General features: G+C 40.5%; 1 protein-coding gene across 3 annotated transcripts in view; it reads right to left on the bottom strand.

Annotated features, from left to right (window-relative positions):
* Window positions 1-12,131, bottom strand: part of Rnaseh2b (ribonuclease H2 subunit B) — a 92,709-nt gene extending 80,578 nt beyond the window's left edge. For 2 of the 3 annotated variants that reach the window (XM_013072021.3, XM_013072020.3), the window contains exon 1: window positions 11,771-12,123. In XM_013072021.3, the coding sequence (XP_012927475.1) occupies window positions 11,771-11,882 (112 nt within the window). In that variant the 5' untranslated portion in view covers window positions 11,883-12,123. Of the gene's footprint in view, window positions 1-11,770 lie in introns of all 3 variants that reach the window. The other variant, XM_004844140.4, reaches the window with a different exon arrangement.
* Window positions 12,132-13,336: the final 1,205 nt, after the last annotated feature.

The following is a 13,336-nucleotide window of genomic DNA, read 5'->3' as shown; positions in this document are numbered from 1 at the left end:
GCTTGCCTCGCAAGTGCAAAGTCCTGTCTTTGATTCCTGGTACTGTGAAAAAAAACAGCTCACTTCATCCAAATGTAGACAGAAAGAATAGAAGAGGCACAAAGAACAGATGAAAGAAACCATAAGTAGCAATCCAAACTGTATCAATAATGACACTCAACATTAATGGCCTACACATCCTAACAAATACAGAAATGTCAAATTGGATATAAATGCAAAATAAAAACTATATACAACCCTTAAGAAACACATTTTAGATACAAAGAATGGTAGAATAAAAGGTAAAAGAAGATATATTGTGTTTATCATGAGAACACTGAACAAAGGAAAGATTAAGCAGCTCTATTAACAACAAAGACTATTACCAGAGATAAAAATTACCAGGCCATTTTATAATGGCAGATGTGTCAATTAACTAAGAGGACATAACATTCCTAAGTTTGTGCACCAAATACAGAGGTTCAGAAATGCATGAAGCAAAAACTGTCCAGATCCGCTACCCTACCCCTCAGCCTTGGCTGCTACTGATCTATAATTTTGTTGTTTTAAGAACATTATATAAATGGAATCATGCAGATTCAATTTTAAGAATCTTTTAAGACTTTTCTTTCACAACTTACTTCCAGATAAAAAAGTTTGAAAGATAAAGTTTAGTATTGTTAAAAAAGTTTTTATAAAATACTAAGACAAGTTGTCATTTTCTCTCTTTTGCCCCCTCTGCTGTTTGTCACTTTCCCAATATCACAAATCTTCATGTATCTCAAAGCCTAGAAAAAGTATGTCAGCAATATACCACTTTATATACAATAACAGCAGACTCTTCAACCTTAATTTAATGAATTATTGCTGACTTTTTGTTTGTTGAGACAGGGTTTCACTAAGCAGTTCAGGCTGGCCTCAAACTCATGGTGATCCTTTTGCTTGGGCCTCTCAAGTGTTGGGATTACAATACATCTAGCTTATTTCTTTTTCTTTTATAAGGAAAACTTTGGATCTAGCAATCCTTACACATTCTACTTCAGCTTTCCCATTCCTCCAAGGTCTAAAATAATTAAAAATTTAAATGCCAAAAGTAAAAAAATATATTTCTAATAACTATCCAAGGGAAGTACTGTTTTTATTTTTTCCATGAAGAACAGTAAATCCAGAGGATTAGCTATATCTTAAAATGTCAAGCTATAAGAACTTTTAAAATTATTACCTTCAAATAATACTGACATTAATGACATTACAGATGCCAATGTTCTCTGAAATATGCTCTCAGGATATACAAGTGTATGTAACACTAAAATGTCATTTGGTGGGGGAAAAATAGGCTTCTTCACATTATACAGACAACTTCCTGTTGGACAGAATCTTTCAACACACATATCCAAGTGAGGCTCTGTGCTTAGGTTATTTTGCCTCTCTTCACTGAGGAAAACATTTTGGAATTAGTGTCTCCTATCTACTTCACTTATTCATTTATCAACTGTTGACTAGTAAAAAATGGAGCCAGGCCCTGCCCATATAGAGCTTAGAGAAACTTCATGGAAGAGGCAGATTCTAAGTCAAACTGTAGGGAAAAGGGGTCTGTAAATAGGGAAAGGACTCACTGGGCTTTCTGGCTAATCCTGGCTAGAAAGAGTTAAAACTTCCCTAAAGAAAGCAATCAACAAGACCAGAGGGGAGGAAGATAGGCAGAACACAGGGGAAGCCAGGTTGAGCATAGGAGAAGACAGGTTCTGTGAAACCAAGGCCTCTGCCCCTCCCTCACCCACCTCCAGTAAAACACAAAGGAGACAAGGGGCGGCCACTTAAAAGAAAGCTCTTTTTTTAGTACAGTATATAAACACATACACCTATACATCTATACATATTCATCCATCCACCCATACACCCATACACCTATCGATATTCATTCTCACTCTACAGACATTATATTAGTGCACTAGCCCCTTTACTTAATTACTAACTTGACCCTCTATGTAAGGTCTCCATAAATTTTAGAGGTAAGACCTTGAAAGGACAAAGAAAAGCCAAATAAAGCTCACTTAAAAATGTGCACGCAGAAGATGGCACAGGGGGCTAGGGGTATTGGGGCCTGGAATCCATCTATGACAGTCCAAAAAAACAATCAGATTATGACAAATTCTAGGTAGGGGGAGGGCCCTAGCACCCAATTAAAGCAGCCAGGAACAAAGGGCCCTTGGGTTCTCCATCTTTCTAGGGCCCACTACTCTGATTTACCAGGGTAGCTATCTCTTTTCCTTTCCTTGTCTCCAATAAAATGTCTTCCTCTCCTTACATTTTATATCTTTAATCTTCTATTGATATGGAGTTTATGAATCCCAGAGCTGCCTGCCCAAGTGGACCTGGGCTCTGATGGGACAAAATAACCACACAAATGTAGACTGCAAATGAAACAACTGCTAAGAAGAAGAAATACATAAAATATGAAAGCTTATGATATAAGATATAACAGATGAGGAGGTCTGCCCAGCCTTCACTGCCTAAGTTCTCTGATGTGACAGCTAAGGGGTCAAGAAAATTAGGCATTTGCCTCACCAACTAATAAGTCTTTAGCTCCTGTACTCAACCTAGTTCACAAAAACGTGGGTTTTTTTTAATGGAAACATAATTGCACATATTAACAGAGGTAAAGTATGATATTTTGACACATTCATACAATGCATGATAATCAAATCAGGGTAACTAGTATAACTATCATCTCAAACACATCTCTTACAGCTATTGCATTTTGAAATATATAGTAAATTATTAACTGCCCTATTGTGCTACAGAATACTAGAACTTATTTCTCTCATGTACTTATAATTTTTTACCCCATTAACTACCAATAATTCTATTCTCTTTATTTTTTTTTTCCAGTACAGAATTGAACCCAGGCCCTTCACATTTGAGCTGTACCACCAATTACTCCTCTCCTTTTTTTGAGGCAGGGTCTCACTAAATTGACCAGACTGGCTCAAACATGGCAATCCTACCTCAGTCTCTGAGTCCTGGGATTACAGGCAGGTGCCACCACATCTGGCTCTATTTTACCTCTAGGAGTTCACATGTGATCAACTTCTTTTAGCTTCCACATGAATGACAATAGTAGTAAATGATTTTCAATCATGGTACCTCAGGGGGTATGCCATGGTACCTGAGGGCATGCCCTCAGCCCTTAGGCACTTCAAACTTCTGCCTTAGCTCTTTTATTTATTGTTTTCCCAGGGCCTCAAAGTCAGTGAGTGTAAGAGTCTGAGGGCTTCTCTGGGTTTTCCTGGGCATATACCCAGCCCTGCATAGGCACACATCCCTCTAGTTCCTAGGAATAAGTCAGAGTTTTCCAATGCCCCTTACGGATATCTTGTTCCCCAAATCTTCTAAGCTTCTGGCCAGCTTACTCTTTGCCCAACTGGTACTGCCCCCTCTGAAGCTGCAATGTTAAACAATCGCCACTGAATGTTTTTGGCAAATACCTGGGGTCTCTTCCTGAAGAGCAAGCTCTGAGCTCCAAGTCAGGTAAAATAACAACAGTGGGGTTTTTCTAGAGAATGTGAGGCAGGTCAAATGGGACAATGGTTTGAGAATGGGACTTTCTCAGGCTTTTCAAATCAGGTTTGTGTTGTCTAGCAGTGGCAAGACTGTTGGTTTTTACAAGGATCAAGTTTTCAAGACTGCTAGTTTTCAAGGCTACTGCAGAACTAAGTGGAGGGAGACTAAATAGTTCAAGTTACAATGCCACAAACTCTGCTGTTCTTAATGAGATGCAGCAGCTTTTCTGAAATAAACACTCTTCAGACTGCTGGAAGCCACTGGTTGATCTCAAGAGTTCTGAAAAAGTTGATTCTGACTATCTTTGCCAGAATTTTTATTGCTTTTATGGAAAGGTAGATTTTTCTCTCACTGCATTCTGAAGGCCTATTATGAAAAAAAAAAAAAAAAAGACGGTATTGCTATAAAGCCTCTGAGAAATTCCTCAGTCTGTACTTGGTACTAGACACACAAAATTACTTGTGACTATTAAAAGCTATTTTAACATTCAAGTTTTTATTTAACTTTAGAAAACTCAGGGTTATCCCATGTCACCCAAAGGCTCAGAAGCTCCTTTTGAGGAAAGACAAAACAACCAGCTTTTAGAATGTACAGTATTGGCAAAGAAGGAGAAAAACAAAAGAGAGGGACTGTTTCTAACTGGTACCTATTTCTTCAATGATGTCAGCTTAGAATGAACAATGGAGGTAAGGAGGTTCATTTCCAACCCTTAACCTCCTCTCCTTACTTAGCAGTACGACCCTGGATAAGATACTCAACTTCTCTACGCCTCAATTGTTTCAACTATAAAGTGAGCAGACTAATAACTAGTTTATAGGTTTTGTTTTGAAATGAAATGTATGTGAAAGTGCCTAGAACATATAGTAAGTGCTCAATTAAGAATCAGTTTCTCTTCCTCCAGCTATATTGGAAAGTCAAGAATATGTAGAAAATAAAACATCAAAATGTAAGTCACATCCAGGCATGGCAGTGCACACCTGTAATCCCAGTACTCAGGAGGCTGAGGCAGGAGAACTGCCACAAGTTTGAGGCCAGCCTGGGTTACACAGTCAGTTCAAGGGTAGCCTGAATTACATAGCAAGGTCCCGTCCCAAAAACAGAACCAAACCAAACAAAACTATATCTACATCTATATCTATATATGTATGTATGTATATGTATGTTTATGTCACAAATTCCAAGCAGAGTTATGCAGGATGAAAAGTTAGCCTTCATAGAAAAGATTAAATTAGAACTAGCATATCTTATTTAAAAAGCCAGGATACAATGTTATTTTTGTGCAAAAAAAAAAATGTATAGTAAAAAGTATCTGGCAATGTTTCTTCCAAATGGAATATACTTAGTAAAGATGAACTCATTCTTCAATTTTTGAAGAAATTCAATTAAGAAATGGTAAAATCAAATTTTGATATTTCAAGTCAAACTTCACTTATACAGAAAATTTACTCATGAGCAACACCCTCTTCCAAAACTGTACAGAAAAACAAGATTTCACACTCTACTTTTCAAAGAGTAAGCTTTATACTTTTTCCTTTTGACTCTTACGTAAAAGATGACATAAGTCATACTGGATAAAAGTATTTTTTCAAAACAGAAAAATTCAGACAAATCAGAAGCAGGTTGTCACTTTTGCTGGCTATTTCAGATTCAGTAATATGTTAAACTTCCCAATTATTTCAAGCCTGCCACTCTGGTTCCTTATATCTTACTGGTTCCACAGCAGTTTGCTCCTGGTCACTGTAAAGATCCAAATGTATATATTCCATGGGTCACCATTAACTGGCAGCAAATCTTCCACCTGTTTACCAATCCAACCTAGATATGACAAAAAAGGAAACTGCTACTTTCCTGGCATTTGAACTTTAAATAACACATACCAGTGACAAAGGGACAATTGTGTCTAATTTATGTAAAATAAGAAATAACAGTTAATATGTATTGGCCATTTACTACCCACCAGGCACTAAGTCTTTTACATAAGTTATGTAGTATAATATGTATGTAGTCACCTCTATGTAGTCACCTAGTATATAGTCACCTTTTTGCCAAATGCTTTTATGAGCTGGAAGCAATGACATTTGTTCAAGACTCTTGTCTAATTTCTGGAACATAAAAGATAAGCTCTGGGAAACACACACCCACACTACATGGGGGGAAAAAGGACAGACATCAAAGTACCACTCACTCTATTTTTAGATACCATAATCAAGGTTACTAAGGATTCTTAGGAAGACCCAACAGGGAAAAAAAAGCATGGGATCATCGCTCCCATTTTTATTTTGTTCTTTATTTTTCTTTGCATTACTAAACTGTCTTTACTGGGTATTCTAAGTTATTCTTAAAACACTGGGAGGAAATGTGTAAATGAAAAGTTAATGGGTCAAAACTGAGATGCCAAGGACAACAAACAGCAGTTTAAATACAGTGAAGTGAAGTGGGTTGATCACTGCAGAAAGGCTCTCACCAGAGTCAGCCCTGGTGGGAGGGACCTTGGCCAGCCACCAGTCTAGCTGTTTTCAGGTGCAGATAGTGAAACTGGCACAACAGATCGCCTTTCATTTTAGCAAACAGCATCCCTAGAAAAGATGACTGTTTTCTAGGAAACTCTAAACAAAAGTCCAGAAGCTGCTTTTCAGAGCCTGGGAAAGGCTGTGCTCAGATGCTGAAGGCCAACGTACCCACCAAGAAATTAATGTATACTCAGGGAAAACATGCCTGGATTCACCCTTGCTCTGGGCAGACATTAGGTGTAAAATACACATCTGTATAAAATGATAATGAAATGAATAACCATGATGACATGAGCAGGTGGTCAAAGAGGTACCGCTAACCTGACATCAACAAGAAGGGAGACCCAAAGGAAATGCTTCCTGGTGGAGGTGACCTTGTGCTAGGTTACAAGGATAAGCAGGAATTATTTTTTAGAGGGTTTTTTTCTGATTCCTTCTTCCCTCCCTCCCTCCCTCTCTTCCTTCCTTTTTTCTTTTTTTCTCTTTTTTCAGTACTGGGGTTGGAACCAAGGCCTCACACATGCTGGCCAAGCATGCTCCCACTGAGCTACACCCCAGTCCTGAAAAGTAGAAATCTGCCAGTAGAAAAAGGGAAGAGCAGACACCATTCCAGGCTGAGGCCAAGTCACAGGCATACAAAGGGAAATTGGTCTTGAGCAAATGGCTTGGCTTTATGGAAAAGAAAGTTGACTGGTGCCTTAAAGAAAGGGCAGAATTTGAATAGAGGTGGAAGGGGAGGAAAATGGACTGTGTGAGTAAAGACACTGTAGGAAGAATATGAAGATGAGATATTCTTTCAGGAAATATTTAGGGAATACTCAGGTCCAGCTAAGAGCCTGAGGTTGGAGAGAGCTTAGGTGTAACCACGAACAATAACCACATGAGACCATGATGGTCTCTCCACTGCAGAGATGAAGAGTAGAGGCTTTGCAGTAAGGAAGCAATTGTCCAAGGACGCAGAGCTAATAAATAGCATGACTCTAGTTTTTAGGTGTTACATTATAGCCAGGCTTTGGAGAGCACTGATTAGTTGTTTGTTTTTTAATGCCATAGTTAAAGCTCAGAGGATATAGCAGAATTCATGCAGTTTCTATTCTGCTATACAAATTTGAAATTATGAACATGGCTTACTTCCCTTTCATGAGTTTTTCTGCCCTGGAAGATAAATTTGTGAGAGTCACAAGTTTTTACTTACTCCAGGTCTTTCAAGATCAGGCTTAGGAAACAGCCTGATTATACTAACAGACAACTGACCAGGTCCATTCTTTCAGAATGTATTCAGGTAGCCAGGGAAGCAGCTCCAATGACCATAAAGGTCAGCCAGGCCCCATCAAAAAATATTTTCTAAAGACAAAGTGAGACCCACTATTCATGTGGAAAATGTTAAAAATGCTCTATGCTGGACAACTGAAAAACTGCCTGCATCCCTACTATCTGCAGGAGCCATGGAGTCAATGGCATCTTTTCCAGAAGGCTCAGCTGAATCACTCAGAGGCTATCTCAAGTCTGCATTTGGATTGGCAAGGTTCTCTACCACATGCCAAGTGAAGGCCAGCTTCCTCCCTTCTGATATGCTCTTCAGAAAGTAAGGGAGCTTTCAGCCCACAAAACATATTTCTAAACACAAACATCACATATGCATGTATATATACACCAACAGTTTTGACAAAGGGCAAAAATCCTGCTTCAACTTTTCTTCTGAGATTAACCACATATTCACCCTTCAGTAAGAGTAAAAAAGTTTTTTTTGTTTTTTTTTTAAGTCACTGAAAAGTCAATGCAGTCTAAAAGTAGTTCTTCCTTTGGCACACGCTTTATACTTTCACTTTTATTCCCCTCTCCAAACAAAACATGTTTCTTTTAGACTTATAAAAAGCTATGAGACTATTGTCAGAAGTGACAACATTAATATAAATTTCTTCCATCATGATTTTTAATTTTATTTTTAAAATATTTTAATGAGATGATAGCTCTGAAGCATGAATCCATATAATGCTTTTACTTCTATCATTGCTTTTTGATTGGAGAAGCAATGTTGATATTATGATTTATGACCATCATGTTAAAAAGCTGAAAAGCTCTTACTATACTTGAAATGCCTAATATACATAGGCTTGGGATTTTTCTCTCTCAACAGCCTACCCCTCTACCCCTAAAAACTGGCCACCACTCATCTGTGAGGAAAAAGATAACAAATACAACCTTTCATAAAATACCTTTTATCATGTAGTTTTATACAATAAAGGGGGATAAGTTTATTGCAAAACTTGTCTAAGAAGTTTGAAGCCCAGTTTTTAATAAGGAGGCTGATAAAGGGACATTTTAATCAGCCTAAATGTGGATAGATGTAACAATAATTTCTGTTCTTCTTTTCTTTTCCTCACATAACATCAAGGTTTCCCAACATTTCCTGGGAGGTATTCCCATTAATGGTTCAGTCCCAACAGCAAGGCAAACAACCTACATTCTAGGTGCTCCCAGCAGACCCTCCCACTTGGGTACATTCCAGTTTGTAGAACTGACAAGTGTGCAAAACTTAGATTAGAGAAAAATATTTTAAAATTACTAAAATATTTACTTTTAGGGCAGCAAAAAGGAATGGAAACTTCTAGCATAGTCCAAAAAAAGTAGAGATCCTAATGGCCTCTTGGAGTAATCAACATAGCAAACAGCCTAGTATTCCCAGGCCATTTTAGAGAAACATTTCAGACCATTCTTAACTGAAAAGAGTGCTTACTTTGCTGAAATGCGAAGCCATTTTGTCTCCACCTGCCTATGAAAACGAGTGCCTCAGAAGCAACCCTTCCAAGTTCCAGCTTTTGTTTATCTGGGATATTCAGCTTCCCCAAACAAAACTGCAAACTAGAGGCAAAGTGATCTAAATCTAACTTTTAAATATATCTTTAATGATATAACAGAGTGCTGTGATGTACAACTTGAAAACAATATGACTTAAATGTTAGAAAAGGTATCATCAGGTGGGTTAGGTGGGTTTCCACTGTCCCATGGATAAATTGGTTTAAAATTCTGTTGGCCTGTTGGATAATGGGCTCACTATTCAGCACAGAGTGAATTCTCCAGATCCCAGAAGTTTCCTAAAACTGAATACAGATGCCCTGAATATAGATCGAATACAAATACTCTTGAACATTTTTATATAATCTGTTTTATTAAAGGCTCATCTTCACTGTAGTTGTGGTGCTCATTCAGCTGACACTATATAGTCTCTTGCTCTTGAATGGACAACTGGCCTTAATTTCCCATCTGCTGGGAAAACAGCATGCACTGTGAAGGCAGACCTCATTCCCTTGACTTGCGTGCACTTCCTGACCAGATATAAACTCTGGCCCTCCAAAAAAGTGCTAACTCTGAGGCTGGGAATTCTGTTTCTCAGTCTCACCCTCCAGAGTTTAGTCCTCCTTGCTATAGTTCCCAGGAGAGATATTGGGTCTAGCTGCAGCTGCACTTGGGAACTTGTTTTAAATGCACATCGCCAGGCTCCAGCCCAGATACACTAACTCTGAGCCTCTGTGGTGAGGCCCCCCTTTCAGATGACTGATGTTCTAAGTTTAAAAACCACTGTAGTAGCCATCAAGCTATGTTTGTACCCTCAGAGCCTGCAGGTGGCACTAAAGGCCAGCTAGAAGCAGAAAAGGAACCCTCAGCTTTAACTGTAGCCTAACCCTTGCCTAACCACACAGTGCTATAGTGCCCTAACAGCTGCTTATCCGCCTCAGTGCTTAAAAGGGGATGGTATGTATCAGCTTTGATTAGGAACTGGGCTGAAATTCTTCTCACTATCCCAGTACACATATTAAACCTACAATTTTCAGGGATGCATTCAGTATTAATTCATTTGAGGGCTCTTGTGTTTTAAACAATATACAAACACACTTTTAAGAATAAAGATGTCAGTATTGATTAAACAGAGAACAAAATAAAAAACTCAAATGATCATCAGCTAATGTGTATATCTAATAACAATCTACTTGATTCCCAAAGAATGTTAGAGTTCCAATTGTACAAATCCACATTCTACTGATGTGACAAAAATAATGTTTTTGTGATGAAAAGCACATTATACAGTATACAGCTTGCCCTCTCCTAGACTCTTCCAAAACCCTGAATTTTGCATTAGCTGCTTTACCATACAAACATTCTGATTGTGGAGGTGGAGCAACTAGAACTCGCATGCACGACTGGTGGGATTATACAGTAACTGGTACAACCACTTTGGAAAACCATGTCTCAGTGACTACTAAAGTTAAATATACAAACAGGACCAGCCATTTCATTTCCCACTATACACCCTTGAGAAATGAGTATCTCTGTCCATCAAAAGCTTCAAGAGAATGTTCTTGGAAGTGTAACTCATAATAGTTACAAACAGGAAACAATCCAAATGTCATCCTCAGTAGAAGAGATACAACAGTATGGATATTCACGAAGCAGCAATGAAAATACAACCAACCAATAAACCAAACCACTACTACACACAACATAGACCAATCCAACAGACATGATGCTGCCTGAAAGAAGCCAGACACAAAGAGGTACATTAGTCTCCAAATAGGCAAAACTAATTTCTGGTGACAGAGGTCAGGAGAGACATAACTGGGCATGAGGAGCTGCAAGGAAGTTCTTTTTTTTTTTTTTTTTTTTTTTGGTACCAGGGATTGAACCTGGGTCCTTAGGCTTGCAAGGCAGGTGGCGTAACCACTGAGCTAAATCTCCGGCCCAGAAAGTTTTTTTGACCCTGACATGATATATGAAAAGCTGAGTCAGTTGCACACTTAAAATCAGTATTTTCATGCATGTGTAATTCCTCACAAAAAGGAGAGGGGCGCTAAGCATACATGCAAAAAAAAAAGTCTTGAGACTGCCATGTAACAATTTTCAATAAGCACTATAAAAACCTGGATTAATAGGTAAACTGTATGTCAGAGTATATTTACTCCAAAAATATTCTGCATTTGCTGGGCTAAATCTCAAAACTAAATACAGTGAACAGGTTATTTTCCCCTTTTCAATGTTACACTCTTAAATGTATCATCTATAAAACAGCCAACCATTTTGACTTGTGCGCCCTGGCCCAAACTTCTTTTACTCTGCCACTTAATGGCACCACTATGTGGCACCCACTGTCCACTGTCCCCTCTGTGGTTACCATCCACAGGGAGGCCGAAGCCCTGGCTCTGGAAGTCCTGCCGTCATTATCTTCCCGGGCTTTGAACCAGCCTTGGGCTAACCGCCACTAAGTAGCGTCCCCCCTCTCCTGCCAGGCCATTCCAGGCTGGTCGCAGGGGAGGGGTTATATTAACACTGAGCAGTCTCCAAGACCACTTAGGGCCCACAGGATCCTTGGTGCCGATCCAACAGATCTGACACTGGAATCGCTGCCCAATGGGGAACACCACGTTACCCACAAAGGCACAAACCTTGGGGACTCTCTCAGCGCACCCGATCCCCTAGGGGGTCAGAGCCGGTCCCTTTTGGTGCTTCCGGGTTTGGAAACCTCCGTGGGCTAGGACACGTGACCAGAATTTGGGTTTGGCAGTCCCGTAGAGACCCGACCCCAGATCTTCGAGGCAGGGAACCCAGGCAGCTGAGTGCAGGGCCGCAGGTGGAGTCCGCCCCGACACAGTCCCATCCCGCAGCTCCGCGCCCTCTCAGGCCAGGCCCGAGCGCCGCTGCCAGGCACCGGCGGCCGTGTTTACCTGGAATCAGGAACACGTGCTGCCGGGGGCAGTCCCCATCCGCGCACTCCGCGCCCGCGGCCATGCTACCCTCCTCCTCCGGGCCGCGCGCGCGGCGCCGCACGCCCGGCATCCGCGAAGGCAGGGCGAAGATGGCGCGCGGTGGGTTTGTTCCAGTTGGCGCGGCGCGCTCGGGGACTGGCGCAGCAAGGACGCGCCCTATGAGCGTATTCAGTTTCGTTTCGGGACCAGCCTGCCCTCGGGTTAACGCTTTTAAATTTAGCGCCAAACGGATTAGCTGGGATTATCCGCGCAGCACCGCAGGCCGGGGAAGGGACCTGGCCTCTCCCCTTCTCTTCCCCGCCAGTGGTAGGTGCTCACCGCGTGAGCCCAGGCGCCAGTGACGCGGCGCAGAGGGCGGTAGCCTCCGGGCTCTGGCGGCGCGGTCCTATCCTGTGCTGGCGCTCGGCCCAGACCCCAGGGCGCTCCTGAGAAGCTGTGGTGCGACCCGGGTCCCTGGGGTGTTGGGCCAGGCCGGGAGGAGGAGGATGCCCACCATCCTCTATCGGACCGGGAAACTCCCAGGAGCTACTGCCTAGTACAAGGCATAGCTGTCATATCCGAAATTTAACCTTAAAAAAAAATCATTTCTTCTGTCTGACTGTATCTTGGCCATCGTTTGCATGAAACATTAGAGTTAATGTCAATATATTGTGAGTGAGTCATAATGCCTGCCAGCAGGGCTCAAATTGGGCTTGATGTTCATCACTAAAAGAGATGCACAATTTGGGGCTCAAAATATGAATACGTTATTTTGGACAACTCTGTAATGAGTTTAAAATGAAGACATTTTAAAAGTGATGTTTACAAAGTTGGGATCATAAACTTTGGGGAAATGGGTTAAACTTAAGAATAAACATTTAATTGAAAAATTAATGCTTGATACATGGTTTTTTAAAAGATGATGAAAAATTCTTTTATACTTTAAAGAAAAATATGTCTCATCGGTTTAGGAAAAGATTTTATGAACAAAACCTCAGTTGCCCATGAACTAGCACAATCAATCAACAAGTGGGATCTCTTCTTATTAAAAAGCTTCTGCACAGCAAGAGAAACCACAATGTGGGAAAAAAATCTTCACCTGCTTTTCCTCAGACAAAGGTCTACTATCTCGAATCTATAAAGAACTTAAAAAGATCAGACCTCCCAAATTTAAAGATCCAGTCCTAAAATGGGCATCTGAAATGAACAGACATTTCTCAAAGAAGTAGAAATAGCAAATAAATACATGAAAAAATGTTCAACATCACTGGTCACTGGAGAGATGCAAATGAAAAGAACACTGAGATTCCACCTCACTCCAGAAAAAATGGCTGCTATGAAATCAACCAATAATAAATCCTGGCAGGGCTGTGGGGAAAGAGGAACACTGCTCCACTGCTGGTGGGAGTATAGACTGGTGCAACCACTGTGGAAATCAGTATGGAGATACCTCAAAGAACTAGGACTGGAAGTCCCATTTGACCCCACTATTCCATTGCTGGGGATCTTCCCCAAAGAATTAAAAGAATCATGCCATAGTGATAT

The sequence above is a fragment of the Heterocephalus glaber genome, unplaced genomic scaffold, assembly GCF_053883595.1.
Source record: "Heterocephalus glaber isolate CG9 unplaced genomic scaffold, H.glaber_assembly_v1.0 deba00001666, whole genome shotgun sequence".
Lineage (NCBI taxonomy): Eukaryota > Metazoa > Chordata > Mammalia > Rodentia > Bathyergidae > Heterocephalus > Heterocephalus glaber.
The sequence above is the reverse complement of the archived record's forward strand: the minus strand, read 5'-3'. Positions and strand labels throughout refer to the sequence as shown.